The following is a 17675-nucleotide window of genomic DNA, read 5'->3' on the forward strand; positions in this document are numbered from 1 at the left end:
GGAAAAAGCCAGATTTCTATTCTGTGATGCCAGTTTACAGCATAAACGCACAGACTTCAAGGCAAGTCAAGCTCTCTTCAACTTGTTTAAAAATAGCTTTTCCTTGCAAGCAAACCAGAGTTTGTTAAAAACAAAGCTTTCGCATAAAATAGGCATAAGCCAAACAACAACTTTTCTGGACAGTGCCAAAAAGCAGCAAGCTTCACCCATCAGAAAGGGGGAAATGAAGGTCAGTAAAAGCACCACTGGGAAATTTCACTATTTTTGTGTTTTCAGTTGTTACTCAGCCCATCGATTTTAGAAGATGGGAGAGCAAATGCATCCCTAAAGGAGGGTTCTCCCCCAAATATCTGCGTCCCCGCAGCTTACTGGGGCCACACCGCCCTCCCCTCCACAGGGCTGGAGCCCCAAATGCCTCATTAACAACATTTGCTCTTTTTGGCAGGGTTCTGGGGAAAAAATAAAAACCAGTTTTGGCATCTGTCCCAGATGAAAACACAAGGCAAGTGCCTGGTAGTCAGAAGAAAAAAAAAAAAAAAAAAAAAAAGGCACAAATAAGTCTGCTGAGGCCTCCAGGGTAAAGCCCTGCCCAGGTCCAGGAGCCCTACAGCTGCTCCTGGTTTAGAGAAGAGAGAAAGACCACCTTGGCTATCCACCACTGCGCAAGAGCTGGTCCTGGGAGGGGTTTGCAGAGAAGCTAAAGCCACGAGGAGCTACGTGGAGCCACCACAGGTCTTGAAAGCATCTTGAGGAACAAGCTCGCTAAGCGTTAACGCTTTTCCTCCTGTTTTGCCCTTTTTGTAAGAACACGGAGCGTGGGTTATCGAGCACGGAGCGTTAAACGGTTGTCAATAAAATCAAGCAGCAGCTTCGGGAGTGTGAGGTCTGCTGGAAAAACATCTGATCTGCCAAATGTATGGATTAAAAAAAAAAAAAAAAGAAAAAGAAAGAAAAGGGGTGAGCTGCTGGGGTCAGCCCTTTTCTAGGGGAGGGCTGGAGCACCTGCAACAGAACCAGTGGGAAGGGCAGCAGAGAGGGGAACAGGCTGGAGAAGGGGCTGGGTGCCAGAGCCAAGTATTGCACTAACAGGAGAAAGGGGTTTAGAAGCAATGAAAAAAGCTCTGTTTGGGGTTGGGGAGATGGAGCTGGTCGAGTTGGGTGAAAGAAAGCGACAGGCACAGTCTTCGCAGTGCTCCGGCGGCGGCCGAACCCTGCCCGTCGTGCCGCAGACCCTTCGCTCGTGGCCGAAAGCTTAAGTTGTAGCAGTCAAAAAACAACAACGACAAAAAAAACTCCAAAAAACAAAAAAACCCACCCAAAAGCTGCAAAACTTTTAAAATTGAGATTAGGAGAAGGCAGTTAGTACACTTCACTTGCAAGAGATACCAACAAGGAAACCCTACCAGCTGCTGGTGCTGCAATTTTGAGTAGAAACACATAACACAGAGTATCAGAAGCCACAAAACGTCTTCCATAACACAGTGTATTAAAAAAAAATAAAATATATGATCGGCATGGTCTGTTCTGAAACCGTGCTTAGGCAAAAACAAGTGTAAAGGGCTCCCAAAGCTGAAGGGAACAGCTGTAAGCGGAGGGATGAAATGGCTTCTCACCCGCTCGCAAGCCACCCATGACCACCGAGCCCCCGCATCAGCTCCAAGGGGACCTGGTCCCAGCGCAGGATGGGGCCTGGGGGAGCGTTTAAGATGCTGCAAGGCAAGGAAGCGCGGGAGAAGGACTGCAACATCGCAAGCGTCGCTGCAGAGCCTGCAGCAATGCCTGGAAGGAGGCAACGTGGACATCGTGGTGGCCTGAATGTCATGGAGGTGACAATTTCACCCGCAGCTTATCCCGAATTTTGCATTCTCATAGACTGTCTTCTCCCCCCCAGGAAACTAATTTTAAGCAAGGAGAAAGTTGTAAATGAGCCCCCTCCTCCCCCCCCCCAGGATTCATGTCACTGTGAGCGGGTCCAAGAGCAGACCTGAGCGCGCAGCTCTGCCAATCATATATTTTGGGTAAGTATGAGGGAATGAAAGTCAGAAAAGGTAGAAGGAAGAATGCCTGCACATCGTCATGTTTACTGTCACCATGCAAAAGCATACTTCAAAAAAAATAAACCAAAAAAGGTCTTTCATGCAAAGGCATGCAAAAACAAAGGCAGTGGCAGAAGAGGAAGAAAAAGTTCAGCGCAGATGCAGAAGGTCTAGGCAAACGCAACTGAAAAAAGCTTCAAGTTCATACAAACCTCCAACATTAAATTGCTATGCCTGATATAAATGTTTTCACCATCTAGCCTCTTTGATCTTTTCTGTGAAAATGAAAGAAAAGGGGGAAACAAAAAAAAAAGAAAAAGAAAAGCACAAAAAATTAAAATGTTGTTCTTGCGGGATTGACAAATTGGCAAATTAAAAAAGTTAACTCAAGGTTGGGAGTGCAGCGCTGTGCCAGCGTGGGGTGGGGACCCAGCCCTGGGGCCACCACCGGGAAATGGGGGTTCTTGCTCATGGAGAATGGGGAAATGCAATGAGTCCTTTAAAGAGACAGCTCCCAGGGGCTCGTCGGCTTTCGCCTTCGTTTGCATCGCTCGCCACAAAGAGACAGTTTACCAGGTTCTGTGGAAGCCTTGCACGAAGTCGCAACTTCATATTCCTGAGGGTGATGCGTGCCCACCCCGGTGTACGAGGCTGTGCTGCCTGGTGTAGTTTTTTACAAGGTCTCAGTGTGCACAGTAACTACGTCTCAACCACCTTTCCCACCTCGGATATTTCCCCTATTACTCAATCAAGACCAAAAAAGCATTACTTTTTTTTTTTTTTTTGCATTTCCTGGACTGCACTCTACATGGTTTTCTTTGGTTTCTAACCAGATTTGTCACAAAGACGATCAATTTTATAAATCAAACCAAGTGTTTCTTTAGCTAACATTGAACATGCATAATTTTAGCAACCAGACTGTCTACGGGGCAAAAAACTATTCATTTTGAAATCAAATATTTGATATAGTTTCAAAAAAAACCCCAAAACCCCAACCCAAAGCATATGAAGTTGGAGCACTGTCTTTTTAAACAGGTTACAGATGCATGAATGATATGGCAAATTTGTTTGGTGAAAGTGTAAAATGGCTAACCTTCCTCATTCTTATCAGCTCTTCCTCTTTTTCTGCAGGCTGCTGCTGTGGGGCAGTGATAAAGATAAAAAAAAAAGAGTTGTTGGTTCATTTAGCTACGTTGAACCTCACTGTTTAACCTTAAAAAAAAAAAAAATGTGAGCAACCTAACTGAATTATTGGCACAAACCTGGGGCCGGTCACCATTCGTGGTGGGTACTGTGACCTCAATGTGCGTTTTCCTCACCTACATTTAAGAAATAAATTGGTAAAAACATTTCTTGTTAGTAGACTTGTTTCAAGAGACCACTTAGTTTCAAAACACAGCTGCATAAAGTTGGTTTTGAAATGCCGGGTGAACATGCACAAACCAACATGCAGTCCTCCGGAAAGAGTTAATGACACCGCAGCTCTCTGACAGTCTGTTAGTCAACAGCACATGTACAATAATTCCTTCAGCTCGAGAATTATTTGCATTTGAAACCAGTGCTCTCCAGGCCTTCTCAAGAGGGGAATTAGCTTTGCCAGGCAATGTTTTCAAGTTTCAGTTGCAGCTGGATCTCCCAGTGAAATCCTCCCCAAAAGCAACATGCTCAGATTAACACAGACCTCCTCAAAACCAGAAGATTATTTGTTGTGCGCAGGTATTACGTTCACAGAGCCAGTGAGAAGAGACCTATCCATAAAACCAAGCCTAACATCACCAGTTAAGTTCTTCACTGTCCGTAAGTAGAGAGCCAAGATTGTCTTAACACTTTAAGGGAAGTATTTTGGGGAAACTGGATCGCCAAATACTCCGAAGGCAAAAGCATCGGTGGGTGTTAAAAGTGATGCAGCTACATTTGAGAAACAGGGTAAATTTGGCACATTCGAATCCACAATTTCCTCCCACATCTACATTAAAGGGGAAAAAAAAAGAAATCCAGTGTTTAAACATTTAGGAAAAAACCTGTAATAAGTGAGATGGGATGAATGGAATTTACTTGTTCTCAGGTTAATACTAGGGAGGGTGAGCAGCCGAGCAGGAACAGCATTACAGGAACTGTGGGCCACGATGCACGCTCCAAAGTGCCAGACTGGAGATCCCTTCAGTGTTTTCATTTAAAAATTACTGGTCACACAGGCCACAAAATATTTCGAAGCAATTGTCCTCTCTTCATCTCCCAACCCAAATTAACAGTGATCTCCCCTGGAGTATCTCATACAAGACCCACTGCGTGATATGTTATAGGAAAAATGTGGCTCAGTAATGCTGAGAACAGCTGAATATTCAGAGTAGCACGAAAATTGTATCTCAAGGTGTACACCTCTGCCGCAACGCTGGAAGGTTTCAGTCGATAAGATTTGCAGAATATTAAGGACACTGTAATACGAACAATAATTTTCCGCATTATGTTCACTTATGAGAACAACACACACAGATCAACATCAGCAGAGGTCTCAGACATTCGTGGAAAGCTCAAATAATGTTTAGAAAAATGTAATTTGAACCATAAACCTCCTAAGGTCTCAAGGGTGCTATTCAAAACCAGAGTTCTAGTCCACTTTGCAGAAATGTATTAACAGCTCCCCCAGAGAAAGCCTATCAAAGTAAAAAACATTCACATGCAGACGCTGGGCTGCGGACCAGATCCGTATCACCAGTTTCACTGGAATTGTTCCTGCTGTCGTACCAGGAACCAGCAGAGACAGCCTAGCGATGGGCGAGCCCTGAAGTCAAGTGCCATGAACTCGTGCGCAATTCCTGACAGGTTTTTTAACGCCATATCCCTAAGTTGCCCTGAGTTTGACTGCAACCACCAAAAGCCAGCCACCCTGCACCTCCTCCTTCGGAGGGTCAGCGCTGGGATTTCCCTGGCATCCAGACCCCCGTACCTCACTCCCACCCGATGCCTGGGCAAGGAATAAACCCCTCACTGCCCGGGAGGGGAAGGGGCACCGAGCTGCTGCTCCCGGGCGGCTTCTAGAGCTGATGCTCCAGCCCGGCACAAACGCAGCCGCTCTGACATACCTTTGATGCATCGGCTGGCTCCGGCTTGGCTTTCTCCGGGGGGATTTCTTCACGTCTCACATCGGGTTTTGCTGTTTCCTTTTCTACTTTAGATGCAGGGACCGCGTCTTTCACCACGGGCTTAGCTGGGGCTGGCTCTGCAGCGTGGCTCTGAGCGATGGCCGGGGCAGAGGTGGGACGGGGACTCCTCTCGGGGGTTATCACGGCCACTGCTGAGGATGGGGGAAGAGACAGACAGGGACAAGGCTCAGAGCGGGCAATGTTTCTAAAGCACTAGGCAAAGTCTTTCCAAATGACAGTCCTGTCGTTTAAAAAGAAAGGGAGGAGGAAGGGGGCGGGGGGGGAGGGGGGGAAGGGAAAAGAATAAAGATGTTGAGCAAAGCAGCTTGTGCATTTAGTACGGGAAAGTTGAGATTATTTTCCTTATGGTTTAAATACCATAAAATAAAACCCCACAACAGATGGTTCACAAAAAGCAAGCTTGCACTCTGCAGAGAAGCCACACCAGAAAGGCGAATCTATTTTTGACATTGTGCCATCAATTTCTGGGTCCTTCACACACGAGCGACACAGAAGTCCATCCCAATGCAGGCCTTACAACAGGAACACTTATAGCTGTGGCGAGTTCTTGACTCATCGGCATCTCCTCGACCAAAACCGCATTGTTTCTGGAAGGGCAACTTTCCCCCATCTCCCCAACCTTTTCAGCAATTCAGACAAAAAAGAATAATCAACAAGCATCGCTCTATAAAACTTCACAGCAACTTCCAGGTGGGTTTCAAAGCAGGCTGGGGCTGCGTGTCCAAGATGGGTATCTCCTGCTGCAGCCCAAGGCACTGCTGCGAGAAGATACCCAGCATCTCCAGATCGGTGACAGTGCACAAATGAATAGCATGCTGCCCAAAAAATCATCTTTCCAGAGAAGGATGACAGTCTTAAATACAAGCGCTAGGTACACACAAAATCAACTGCCTCCTCGTTCTGTTGATTCCTGATTTTCCAGACAGTTCCCGATCCCTGAAAAGCCTGACACCTCTAAAATTTTCAAGCCAATACTGTGTGACAAAGCAAGCCCTGATTAATCCACTGTGTGTAGATGCAATAAGCTATTCAGTTCTTCTGATGTTGGTGTTTGTGGCCGTTCCAGTAAAAAGATAATCGCCTAAAATAATTTCTTTGATGGGGTCTCGTATTCCTAAAGTCAGTGTTTGTGCAGCAAGGGTCACACTGTGTAACTTACCCCAGCCAACACTAGGTCACTAGTGTCCATCCAGCTAGTCAAGGACACTAGAAAAATTTGCATTAATAAAGAAATTGTAATTTTAAGTCACCCCTTAGTAAGAATTCCTGTTTCACTGAAAAGATAACTGCACCTCATCTGTGTGCATAAAACATGTCCAGAACAAAGCATCCATGTGGCCAAAACCAGACAAGGTGGAGGGGCAAAAGAGAATCTGATTTTTCAGAGACTGAAATTACACTTTTAAGACAAACTCCTAGACACCATGTCTTGCTGAAAATCCACCCTAAGACCCCAAACCACCACCAGCACCTCCGTTATCTCCCCCCGTCTTCGGCATGGCAGTTCATTTCTGTGAGCCAGACATTGTGTTATCCTTTTGGAAGGACAACCGGTGCCGTGTCCTGGTGTATTTATGCCATGGAAGCAGTGTCAGCCACCGGAGAGGTTGTACAGAGGGACGGTGAGATGGCAGGGACAGCCGGGATTGGGAGGATGCTGGGTGTGCAAAGCCCTCACGGCGGTACCTGGCTCCTGTGAGACCGGCTCTAGTTCTCTCATCACCACCATTTTTTCTTCCTCCTCCTCCTCTTCAATTGGCCTTATCTCAACATGGCCAAGAGCACGTTTGGCTAAAAAAGTTACGGATGAGTTAAAATTGCCACCTCGAAGACGAAGTAGCAAAGGCAGTACTGCCATCAGTAAACCCGCATGGCCACCTCTCCTGCTTCTCCCACAGGGCTTTAGAGCATCAAGACGTGCAGGAAAAATAGACACCAGGTTTTTCCTTTGCCATTCAACGAGGAGTCCGTGCTACCCAGAACTGCATTATTTTAGTTACATTTTCTTAACTGCCTTTGGCTACTTTTGATGATCTGAACGCAGTAAAAAGCACTGCGCCAAAATATGAGATATAAAATATCAATCGTCATCACCCTGGCCATGAAAATGGCCCCTCCTGGGAACAAAAGTGTCAAGGGGAGGAAAAAAGTGCAGGAGGTGAACGAGGAGGGGCGGCTGCAGCAGGAGACACCTGGATGTGCTTGGGTGTGACACCGGCTGCTCGGCTGCAGCCCGTCCCACGGAACACCCTCGAGTCTAAGCGCAGGGGGTGGCTCAGTGTTCTTCATAATATTCAAGAAAAGGGGTGAAGTTTCCAGTTACCTCCCTTCACGGCTTCAATCTCCTCTTCCTGCAATGACTAACCGACTCTGCTTTTAATTATGATCAGGGTGGATCTGGCTGCAGCAGTGCAGTTGCTCTGAAATAAAACTAGGGAAGAAACAGGCTCCCTAGCGAAGAAAAACCCAAAAAAAAAAAAAAAAAAGGCAGAGCGTAGGTGACCTCCAGCAGTCCCAGAGCACACAACCTGATTTTCAGGCACCACGTGTTCCTACAGCTCAGGGGAAGGAACCTCGCACGAAGGGAGAGTCACAGCGGGGCGCGAAGAGGCCACTGCACACGCGTTTCAGCACGCAGGCACGCAGCCAAGCCACGGCACCTCGGCGCCTCCCCCGATAAAGCAGCACCCGCGTATTGCGGCACGCTCGCAAAGCCGGGTGTGATTTTAACGGCAACGAACACCACTGCAAACGATGCAACCTCTGTCCTACAGCACCGCATCACTCCAACCCAGCAGGTCACGGCAAGGGGCGGCCGCGGGAGCCGCGCCGATGGCGAACGCCGCGGCGGCTGTACCTGACCGCGTCCGCAACGGCTCCGGGAACTTTGGTTTGGCCACGGGAACCTTAACCACCTCTACCTTCTCCTCCTCCTCTTCCTCCTCTGCAATGGGTTTCATTTCAAAAGTTTCAACAGCGTGTTTGGCTAGAAAGAGGTTTGCATGCGTTAACAACAGAGCGGCTGGAGAACCGGGCGGACGGACACACGACGGTCGCCGCAGCGGAGGAAAGAGCGAGAGCAGACCCCTCTCCGAGGCAGCGGCTGAGAACAGCGAGGAGGTTTTCAAACCAGCTTAAGAGTAATTTTCCACCACGTAATTGTGTATCAGTCTTTCTAGTGCTGCCAGGCCCAGCAGTTTACGGGATGAGAGGGGAAAAACCACAAATAGGCTTTGGAGGCTTCTTGTCCAGGGAGGGATACGTGGGGACATGCAAACAGCTCTCGAGTGCGGTTCTAGGACGGGCTCTGCCTGCAAAGTCTGGGGAAATGCAGGTGCTGGCTGGTAAAATCCAGCAAAAACATATCCAGGCTCCTCTAGATAAAAACCTATGTAAAAACTAGCAGCTTTAATTAAATGTATTTAAGTGATCAACTTCAAATCTGAAAATTAAGAACATACAGCCATCTACCCCGGTGTCTAAAATTCTCCACCTTCTGTTTGCACAGCATCAAGCCCTCCCTGCCAGGCGACGCTGACTGGTGAGAATTCAAGGCAAGACAGGGGTGGGGAGACAGTCTGCCACACTACTTCATGAAAGCTTGATCTAGATTTTATACTAGAAAAACAGTGATGTCAAAAGCACGCTGTAAAAAATTCAGGGCGGAAGGGAAGTGGAGCAGCACACAGCACATTTGCATACGAATTATCTCCAGCCCTAATGCACCACAGGCACTCACTGTTTAAGTGATGAAGACTGCAAATATTTGACAACACTGCTGCTATGATACGCTTATTAGTATTCAAATATGCTGTTGTACCTACACACCTTTTAAAGGCATTAATATTTATTGATATTTATTAATAGTACCTATCTAAAGAGAAATATAAGCTCCCCATAGCAAAACGGGTGGCATTTCTCAAACCCTGAAAAAAAAAAACAGAATAGGCTTAAAAAATGGCAAGCAGGTCCCGGGATGAAGAATTTCAGAAGCTTTACAAGAAGTTTCAAGGCCAAACTTGAAAGTTTTCTAACCCACATTCACAAAACCACCCAAATTTAATAATGAGACAGTTCTTGAAAGCCGTCTAAACTTTTCCCCACCTCCCCACAAGAATTACAGTCTAACGAGGTGCAAGGCAGAATTTAACGAGTCTCCCAGAGCCGGGGCTCTGCCGGGCTGTCTGTCCTCTTGACTGCAAAACTCTTCTTGCAAAGAAATGAAAAAAGAAAGCTGCCAGACTTGGTGAAACTTTGAGTTGTCAGGAACAAGCATGTAAAGGATAGGAAAGGCGCTGCAGAGAGTTGTAGCCACCACCACAGCTATACCTGGCTTCTCTCGGATCTGATCCGTGGGTTTTGGTTCGGGAACCTCAACCACCACCACCTCCTCCTGCTTCTCTTCCTCTACGGCTCTGAACTCAACTTTTTGAGTCGCACGTTTAGCTGAAGAAATGGGGCACATGTTAACGACTGCCCACACAGCAGACGGAAAAAGGCTGCAGACTTCAACGGGGACAGAAGCGTTACATTCACAGGCTGCTCTTTTCCAAGCTCTGACATCCAGGTGCGGGATTGCAGCAGCGATTTCTCTGCTCAGCTGGGGCTCTAAGGGTCTACAAGGCCACGGCCAAGGGGCAACCAACAGCGCTGGTCCCCTCACCTCCAGGCATCGTGGCTGGGTAACATCACACGCCTGGACTGCAGGCATTTTGGTTTGCTCAGGGCTGTGGTACGGAGCTCGAACCAAGCAGCCCTTTCCCTCCCAGCTCGGGTTGTCGCTGAGCCCTGAAAATCCATGGCAGGAGCAGGGGCAGCCTGGCTGCTGCTGGTCACAGGGTGCTGGGACAGCCCTGCTCCCTCCCGGGTCGCAGCACGACCTCAGGGCTCAAAGCAACGCTGCTCCTGCTCCATCAGGTGCCCTTGGTGGAAAGGGATGTTCCCCTTCCCCTGGATCCTCTCGGTGCAAAGGGAAGCTTCCCTTTCCCTGGATCCTCTCGGTGCAAAGGGAAGCTTCCCTTTCCCTGGATCCTCTTGGTGCAAAGGGAAGCTTCCCTTTCCCTGGATCCTCTCGGTGCAAAGGGAGGTCCCCCCTTCCCTGGATCCTCTCGGTGCAAAGGGAAGCTTCCCTTTCCCTGGATCCTCTCGGTGCAAAGGGAAGCTTCCCTTTCCCTGGATCCTCTTGGTGCAAAGGGAAGCTTCCCTTTCCCTGGATCCTCTTGGTGCAAAGGGAAGCTTCCCTTTCCCTGGATCCTAATTTTACAAGCACCTCATGATCCAGACGAAGGGGAGCAGACTTAGGCACTCGCCCTTCCATGCCTCACCTCCTCTAGCCTGCTGCTACCCGGCTCTTTTAAGAAAAGCCAGGGACGAGCCCACCTGATTGATACGCCACAAACTTCAACATCAGCATCATCGCTTTAACAAGTGCTGAAAAAGTTTCAAACAGTTGTGGCAAAATAGTTGCCCCTCAAGGAAAACTGTGTCATTTTAAGCAGCTAAGTTAAACAAAACAAATCCTAGAATAGCTTAATTCCCAATTTATTAAAGGAAAATGCCTTGAGATTAATAAGGAAGTATTTTTACAACGAGAACTTTGCCATAAGCCTTCAGCACCCACCTACACCCTTTCTGTCAGTCAGTTCTTGGTAGCACTAATATCAGTTTGCATTTCATGTCCAGGTCTTGTATTAAAGTGAGAAGTTGTGCCTGGTTTTTGGTTGTTTTTTTTTTAAAGCAGGGAATTTAGGTGGTATTGAAGGAGTATTTCAGTATCCTACTGAATCCAGCCACGGAGAGGGAAGAGGCACCAGACACTCACCTCCATCGAGGCTCCTGGAGGCTCGCTTACTTGCCGTCCGCTCGAACTGGGGAGCGGGTCGGTCGATCAAGGCACTCGCCTGCCTCGTCTGCGCCTGCGTCCGGCCGCTGTAGCGGAACTTGGAGCCCAGCGCCAGGAACCTGCTCTTCGGGATGGCCTCGGTGGAAGTCAGCCTGAAAACCACACACACGATTTAAAAATCATACCTCCAGATCTAGGAAGTGGCAGGCAAAGAGAAATTAAAACACAAATTAAAGAACTCTCTTCCATACACTTGATTAACAGAACAACACGCGCTAACAATAAGCTCCGCACCTACATAAGCCAGAATCCCTCTGTCTCGGGTATCTCACGAAGCAGAAGCTGCCTGGAAATTTACTGCAACATAAACACTTAAGGTCTCTGCAACCATTTCCCTCCAATTTTTGTGAAACCCTAAGGAACACTCCTTTTCAGCAGCTAATTTAAAACATCAGTTATTCAAGGCGAGCCTAGCGCTTAGAAAACCCACCTGAAAAACGTGTGATGTTCAACACAGACTTTCCACAGCTTCTTCGCTGCCCGGTAACTTGGTAGCTTGAACCCGATTGTACTTTCATACTGTTCTTGCTGCAGAAAATAGCAGTTATTTAGGTATAGCAAGAAATAAATGTGGCAGGAGTCCAGTCCCCAGCCCATCGACTTGTTCTGCTGCAGCACAAGCTGCTGGTCTAGCCCAAGAGCAGCTGAACTCACTCCACAAGGTGCAGGAGGAGCTCAGGTCTGAGAAAAGACATGGCTTGGCCACAAGCCCGGGCATCTCTCAGGATGCACTGGGATTCGCAGAGGAGCGTGTCGTGGGTTCTGCAGCCATTCGGACTCCTTTACTCCCCCGTCACCCTGCCCAGCTGGGGGGTGGGGTTGAAAATTGACCTCCCTGGCACGGCTGGGTCATGGCAGTCGAAGCAGGAGGAGGAAGAGGAGGAGGAAAGAGGCAGATCCCCATTGTACCTCTTTCCCCACCATGTTTCCAGCAACCAGGCTGCTCCAGGGATCTCCCCGTTCACAAGAGGCAGCGTCAGGGCAGCCACCCTCAGCCTGCTGCAGTCTAAGTGCAAAGGTATGTGGCTGTATTTTTTAATATATTTTTGGGGGGTTTATAATGAAAGCTAGACAAAGAGCCTTTGCCTTGCCCCGTTTCCCAAAAAAAAAAAAAAAAAAAAAAGGAGTTAGCCCTCTCCCAGTTTCAGCTGTGAACTTCCCACCGGGCTCCCCTGGATGCTGGGAATACCACGCAGTGCCAGGAGGTGGTGCTGGACGACACGTTGTTTAAACTGGCGGTTTGGTTTATAGCTCCAGCAAGGTCAACGGGCTCTACCTGAACGTAACACCAAGCCAGGATCAGAAACCCTATAGAGGGTAAAATGCTCATTCGGAGGAAAGCTTGCTCCCTCCCCGCCCTTTGTTTTAGCGAAGCACAGACGCTGGTGATAAGCAGAAGGCAACTAAAGAAGACAGGAGCACAAAAGTCAGAACGTACTTCCCCTGGTCGAATCTTAATAAAGAAGCTGCTGCGTTTGTAGGAAATCTTCAGGACTTTGGGCCAAGGGAAGCGGTTGATTCTCAGTTTATCTTTGTAAACAAGAAGGCCACTGGAACAGACTCCCAGAGTGATATCCACTCCTTCCAAGTCCTGGGAAAGCAGATCAGGATTTAAGCAGTGTCAGGGTTACAAGCTTCAGGTCAATGTCTGTCCTCCAAATTACCCCTTTGGTCTTCCCCCGAGGCTCTCCTGAATTCATCTCCCCAGCACCCAGACCTCTGCTTCTGGCTCCCGACGCAGCCAGGGCCAGGCTTGCTTTTTCCTTCACGTTTTTTCCTCATGACCTCCTCCCTTCTGCAGATCTCCTGCCCTGCTGTTTGCTCAAAGGGCTGGTCTAGAGTCTATCCTGCACTTCTCTGAGCAGAGCAGCTCACCTTGCAGGGTGAGAGCCTGACTCGAAGTTCCTCAGAGCAAGGACCTGTCTACATCAGTTGCTCTGTAAAGCTTCCTCTACTATATAAATAATAAGCAAGTGGAAAGAACCACTTCTCTTACAACACTTGCAACAGTGCTCGAGGCATTTCTGTTGTGTGCCTGTGTTTCTGTACCGGTAGCCAGCTTACTGCCTATGTCTTTCAAGAGGAGCCTCCTGAAATAGGTAAACTTGCTCCTGCGAGGGAAGGATAATCAAATTACAAAATCCACAGGCAGGTGCACACACGCTGATTCTCACCTTGGCTTGGTGAAGGTCAACTCCATACATAGACAGCTTTTTTGCATTCTCAAGAAATTCCAGGTCTGCTTGGGCTGGAGTCATGGATCTGGGGAAAGAGAGAAAGGGCTCGGTATTCCCCTGACTGTTGCTTTTAGGAGGGGACCGATCAGACTTCACAAAACCAGTTACTCGTTAGATTTTCTTTCGCTTTCAATACAAGCCAATTTTTGCCCAGATGATGAGTTATTAAATTACTCTGAATGCACAAATTTGTGCTTTGAGCCATCTGCATTAAGACGGATGCATTTTATTTCTGTGGAGCTGTACAGAAGAAAGCAAGGACGTGCAGTAAGGGGTTACAAAACTTGATTCAGCGGAAGAAACACCAATTTAGCTGAAGGCAGAGGGTGACAGGTACTGTCCTCCCAGACCTCCTGCCTTCGGACCTCCCCAAACCCAGCTATTGTTCTCCAAACCCAACGCAAGGACAGCTGAGACCACTCAGCAGCGATTCCTACTGGGCCAGGCCAGATGAATGAGACATTTTCTAGGAACAGATGGTACCCTGTCTGCAGGAGGGGCAACACAACACAACTTTGCTCAACAGAAACATCCTGATAATGGAGGCTATTATCAACGTTGTTGAAGTGCCCTTGTTAATAAGTTTCTGATGTACGAGGTACATCTAACAGCTCTGCTGGGAGAGATTCAGCTGTATACATTTCATTCTGTCCCCTGCTTTGATGTCTTCCTTACTGAGAGCTCGCATACATCTTGTGTGTGATGTGAATAGAGGTTTTAGCGGAGGGAGACAGAGCAGACAAAGACAACTGTAAGGACAATGCTCTAGGAAAGACCCACGAGCAGTCGCCATCTCCGACACGTGCCTCGTGCTTTGCAAATAAAGCAGCAAGAGACGGAGCACGGTTTAGCAGAGTTTCCCCCTGAAAACCCTCTGACAGTTTAATGTTCGCAGAATACAGGCCAGAAATTAAACGGGTACATGTTGCTTCCTCCTGCAGGCACGAGCAGATTAAATATAACTACATCCCACATACCTTGAAGTATCCTTCTAATGAAGCCATGAATAATTCAGCAACGTGATCTGCCACTTCTAGCACAGCTAACGGCCTTTGACTTCAAGTCATGAAGCTTGTCAGCGGCCCACTACTTATTTCCCCTCATTTCCTCTCCTCTCAGTGCAAATGGAAGGGAATCAATTTAAAGTATTGATTCGCGGGGTTGAGCGAGGTGTTAATTGTACCTTTGGCCACGGCCGAGGGCACACGTCCACCCTTTCCTCCTGCACTCAGGTTATTAGTTCCCGTCTGCCTGCGAGAGGGTCTCGTCTTTGCTCTGTTCTCATTATTAGTGCATCAGCCAGCAGCTTTTCACAGGTCAAGGGGCTGCCGGCTGAAGGCCTCTGTATCACCAAGTGTTTTTATGGGCTTCTTTTTTTTTCCCCCTTAATCTGTCTCTGGGAGGGTACAGAAGCTTCCAGCTGGCTGCTCTCCACCACACAGCTTCTGCAACCCAAGCACTCGAGAGCATCTATGTAAATAAGCTCAAAATAAGATGAGGAAGGAGTTTCGTTACTGTCCAGTACCAGGGGGCTCCCAGGAGTCCTTCAGCCCTACCCGAACAAGACACATCTGCCCAGGTCATGGCCTTACTGGGAAACACGAGGAGGACAGCCCAACTGCAGGTTTATACCTCCTGCATCGTCTGGAATACCTCCATATCAGAAAGTGTTACTCATTAGATGTGGCAGCAGAAAACCCCAAACATGCTGCAGGCTACAGCATATACACAAAGAAACAAGATCTGCTCCAATCAGACTGCAATCCAAAAGTTACATAAATCCTAAAGCAAATATATTTTTAAAAAACCCCAACAAACCAGACATAGGGCAGGGTTAAATCGGTTAAATCAAGCAAGCTTTGTATTTTCACAGGAAATAAAACCCACTTTCATAGCTGTACTGTTGAAAAAGAGCACCTGTTAGTAAACAATCGCAAGACTTTCCATCTGCTTTCTAAAAACATAGTTTCATCTTTATGCAGGAAAAAAGAACTCCAGATTCTAGAAAGATTTTGTTATAAAGTATTAGATCTTTTTTAAAAAGCTGATGTTTTCAGTAGCTGAAAATTCACGCCTGACTGCTAAAGCTTCTGTTGCCAACATCAAAAAATTGGGGCAGCAGGAAACCAAAAGCAGACAACAGAGGTGAGGGAAACACCAGAAAGCCCCATTATTTCCATGGGGACAAGTCCTCCAGCCGCCGCATCTTACCTGTATGTTTTATGAAGCTCCACAACCTTCTCTTCGAGTTCTTTTGTCTGGTTTGGGGCCAGTTTAAATTCACTGATGTAATCCGGGCTGTGCAGATCAGGGTCGTAGTCTCCCAACTCGGACTGGACCGTGTACGAACCCAGCAGAGCCAAAGTCGCGAAGGAACAGGGCAGCCGCCCCGTAATGATGTCTTGTCTAAGCTGAAGACACAAGTAATACCTGGGGGGGGCGGGGGAAGCAAAATACAATTTACAGAGAAACTGAAGAAACTTGAGGATCAAACAGTCTCTTTTTTCTATGCCGCTGATGAACGCAGCATGATGCTTGTTTCTAATTTCTCCCGGTATTTTCACTCACGGGGTAATATTCCCTCCAAGCAGCATGGAGGACAGGAGGACTTGAGGTCACCTCTACTCTGCAAAGGGAGTAGAGGACACCTACGATCAGAAAACCTTCTTTTTAAATAAAAATTTACTTTTCTGTACGAACTCATGCGTGCCAGGATTATAAATGACGCTGCTTTCCACATCTGGACTTCAGTGGAGAGCAGGAGCATCCCACACAATCCATTCAAAACAAAAACCATGGCAAACCATTAAAGCATCTGATCTCCTGATGAAAAAACACACAAATATCAACAATTTTTATTCAATATTCACTGTTTTGCTGAGCGAGCTCTCTGGCTGGCAGCAAGTTTCCCAGGAAATTTACCTGGTTATGTCCTCTGTCAGCTGGGCAGGATCCGGTGGGTAAAACTTGACATTGAAAGTAAAATCCCAGGGGCCTCCTGCAATTACAAAGAGGAGGTTGAGGAAAATGAAAAGCTTTGCGATAGTCAGTCGTTACAAAAAAAGCAGGGAATATCCAACCTGATCTTCAAAATACAGCCAGCAGATCATAATACTGATTTTAACACTGCAGCTGCTGCTTAGCAAACAGTGTAAGATACGATTTCGTTTACAGGAGCTAAGATACAAGCAGGAGAAAACAAAGCAGGGCAGGCAAATACACATGCATAGACCACAACTTGCAGAAAAAATGAAATTCATTGCTAAGAGGCTAAATTACTCACATATTTTTTCATTGATTGAAAAGAAGGATTCATGAAGAGAGGTCAGGCATGTGCTATAAGTTAATGAACTAGTATTGTTTTATCACTTGACCCAATTTTGAAATTTGTCCTGAAGAGCAGATGTGCTAATTCACTCAGCAGCCTACATGCACTGTTGGTCGGGTGGTCAGACCACTGTTTAAACTCAGCACAACGCAAGCATCAATCTTTGGATGATACCAGCAAGCACTGAGATGGAAAGAGCTTTACAAGTCCAGATCTAACTGCTTTCATTGTGGCAAACCTTGTACAGCACCGTTACAGGCATGAACTGGAGCGAGAAACCGTGCAATCACACCTAGAACTGGCACTATACGTGGTACGGACAGTCTGGGTGACACGGCTGAAGGGATTACTCTCTCTTTTGCTTGAAAATAATCACGTTCACTCGCAGAAAACAGTCCTGACCGACCCATTAAGCACTCAAAGTAATTTTCATAGTTACAACCCCCGCCCCAACGGTGCCCTTTAACACTAGTTCAAAATAGTATTTATGACAGAAAGAGAAGATAGCCCTGCGCTTAACTTGCTCAGAGATTTATCTCAATCTCACACAGGGAAGAGGGGGGACGCAGCATTCATGGATTTACTTCTTACGCAACGCCATAACTGGGATTAAACACAAGGCATGTTGTTTTCATTACACGCCGTTCAAAACAAGTTATTCCAAGAAGACATTTTAGGTCGCAGAGGTTACCCCCACCAACACACACTGGTGTACACACGCTAGATGTACATTCGACACATATTCAAGCAAACTGAGATAATCTGCCCTTAACCCGTCGCAGGGGATCAATTCCACAGCGGGCTGCCGATGGCACTGACAAGCTGAATTTTACCTGCACGGCACGGCCGGAGCAGCTCATGGCCTTTACACACATCCTGCTATCCATGCAAAGAGAAGTTGGGAAGAGCAGGAGCTTTTCCTACTCTGTAGCCCTGCGGCGTTTCCTCCCTAATCTGTACTAAATGACACACGTTGTTCTGTGTCCCCCACCAAAAGCACATGTAAAC

The 17675-nt window shown here is 47.4% G+C and overlaps 1 protein-coding gene across 4 annotated transcripts in view; it reads right to left on the reverse strand.

Moving 5' to 3' along the window:
* EPB41 (erythrocyte membrane protein band 4.1) overlaps window positions 1-17675 on the reverse strand; it is a 48856-nt gene that overhangs the window by 21355 nt on the left and 9826 nt on the right. The window contains exons 6-18 of one of the 4 annotated variants that reach the window (XM_086480266.1): window positions 16262-16337; window positions 15551-15769; window positions 13277-13364; window positions 12541-12693; window positions 11533-11630; window positions 11022-11194; window positions 9530-9646; window positions 8058-8186; window positions 6887-6991; window positions 5120-5331; window positions 3299-3355; window positions 3130-3171; window positions 2249-2311 (exon numbers count right to left, since the gene is read on the reverse strand). In XM_086480266.1, the coding sequence (XP_086336392.1) occupies window positions 2249-2311; window positions 3130-3171; window positions 3299-3355; window positions 5120-5331; window positions 6887-6991; window positions 8058-8186; window positions 9530-9646; window positions 11022-11194; window positions 11533-11630; window positions 12541-12693; window positions 13277-13364; window positions 15551-15769; window positions 16262-16337 (1532 nt within the window). Of the gene's footprint in view, window positions 1-2248; window positions 2312-3129; window positions 3175-3298; window positions 3356-5119; window positions 5332-6886; window positions 6992-8057; window positions 8187-9529; window positions 9647-11021; window positions 11195-11532; window positions 11631-12540; window positions 12694-13276; window positions 13365-15550; window positions 15770-16261; window positions 16338-17675 lie in introns of all 4 variants that reach the window. The other 3 variants (XM_086480268.1, XM_086480267.1, XM_086480269.1) reach the window with 3 other exon arrangements.

This window comes from Leptosomus discolor, chromosome Z (assembly GCF_034619465.1).
Source record: "Leptosomus discolor isolate bLepDis1 chromosome Z, bLepDis1.hap2, whole genome shotgun sequence".
In the NCBI taxonomy this organism is placed as follows: Eukaryota; Metazoa; Chordata; class Aves; order Leptosomiformes; family Leptosomidae; genus Leptosomus; species Leptosomus discolor.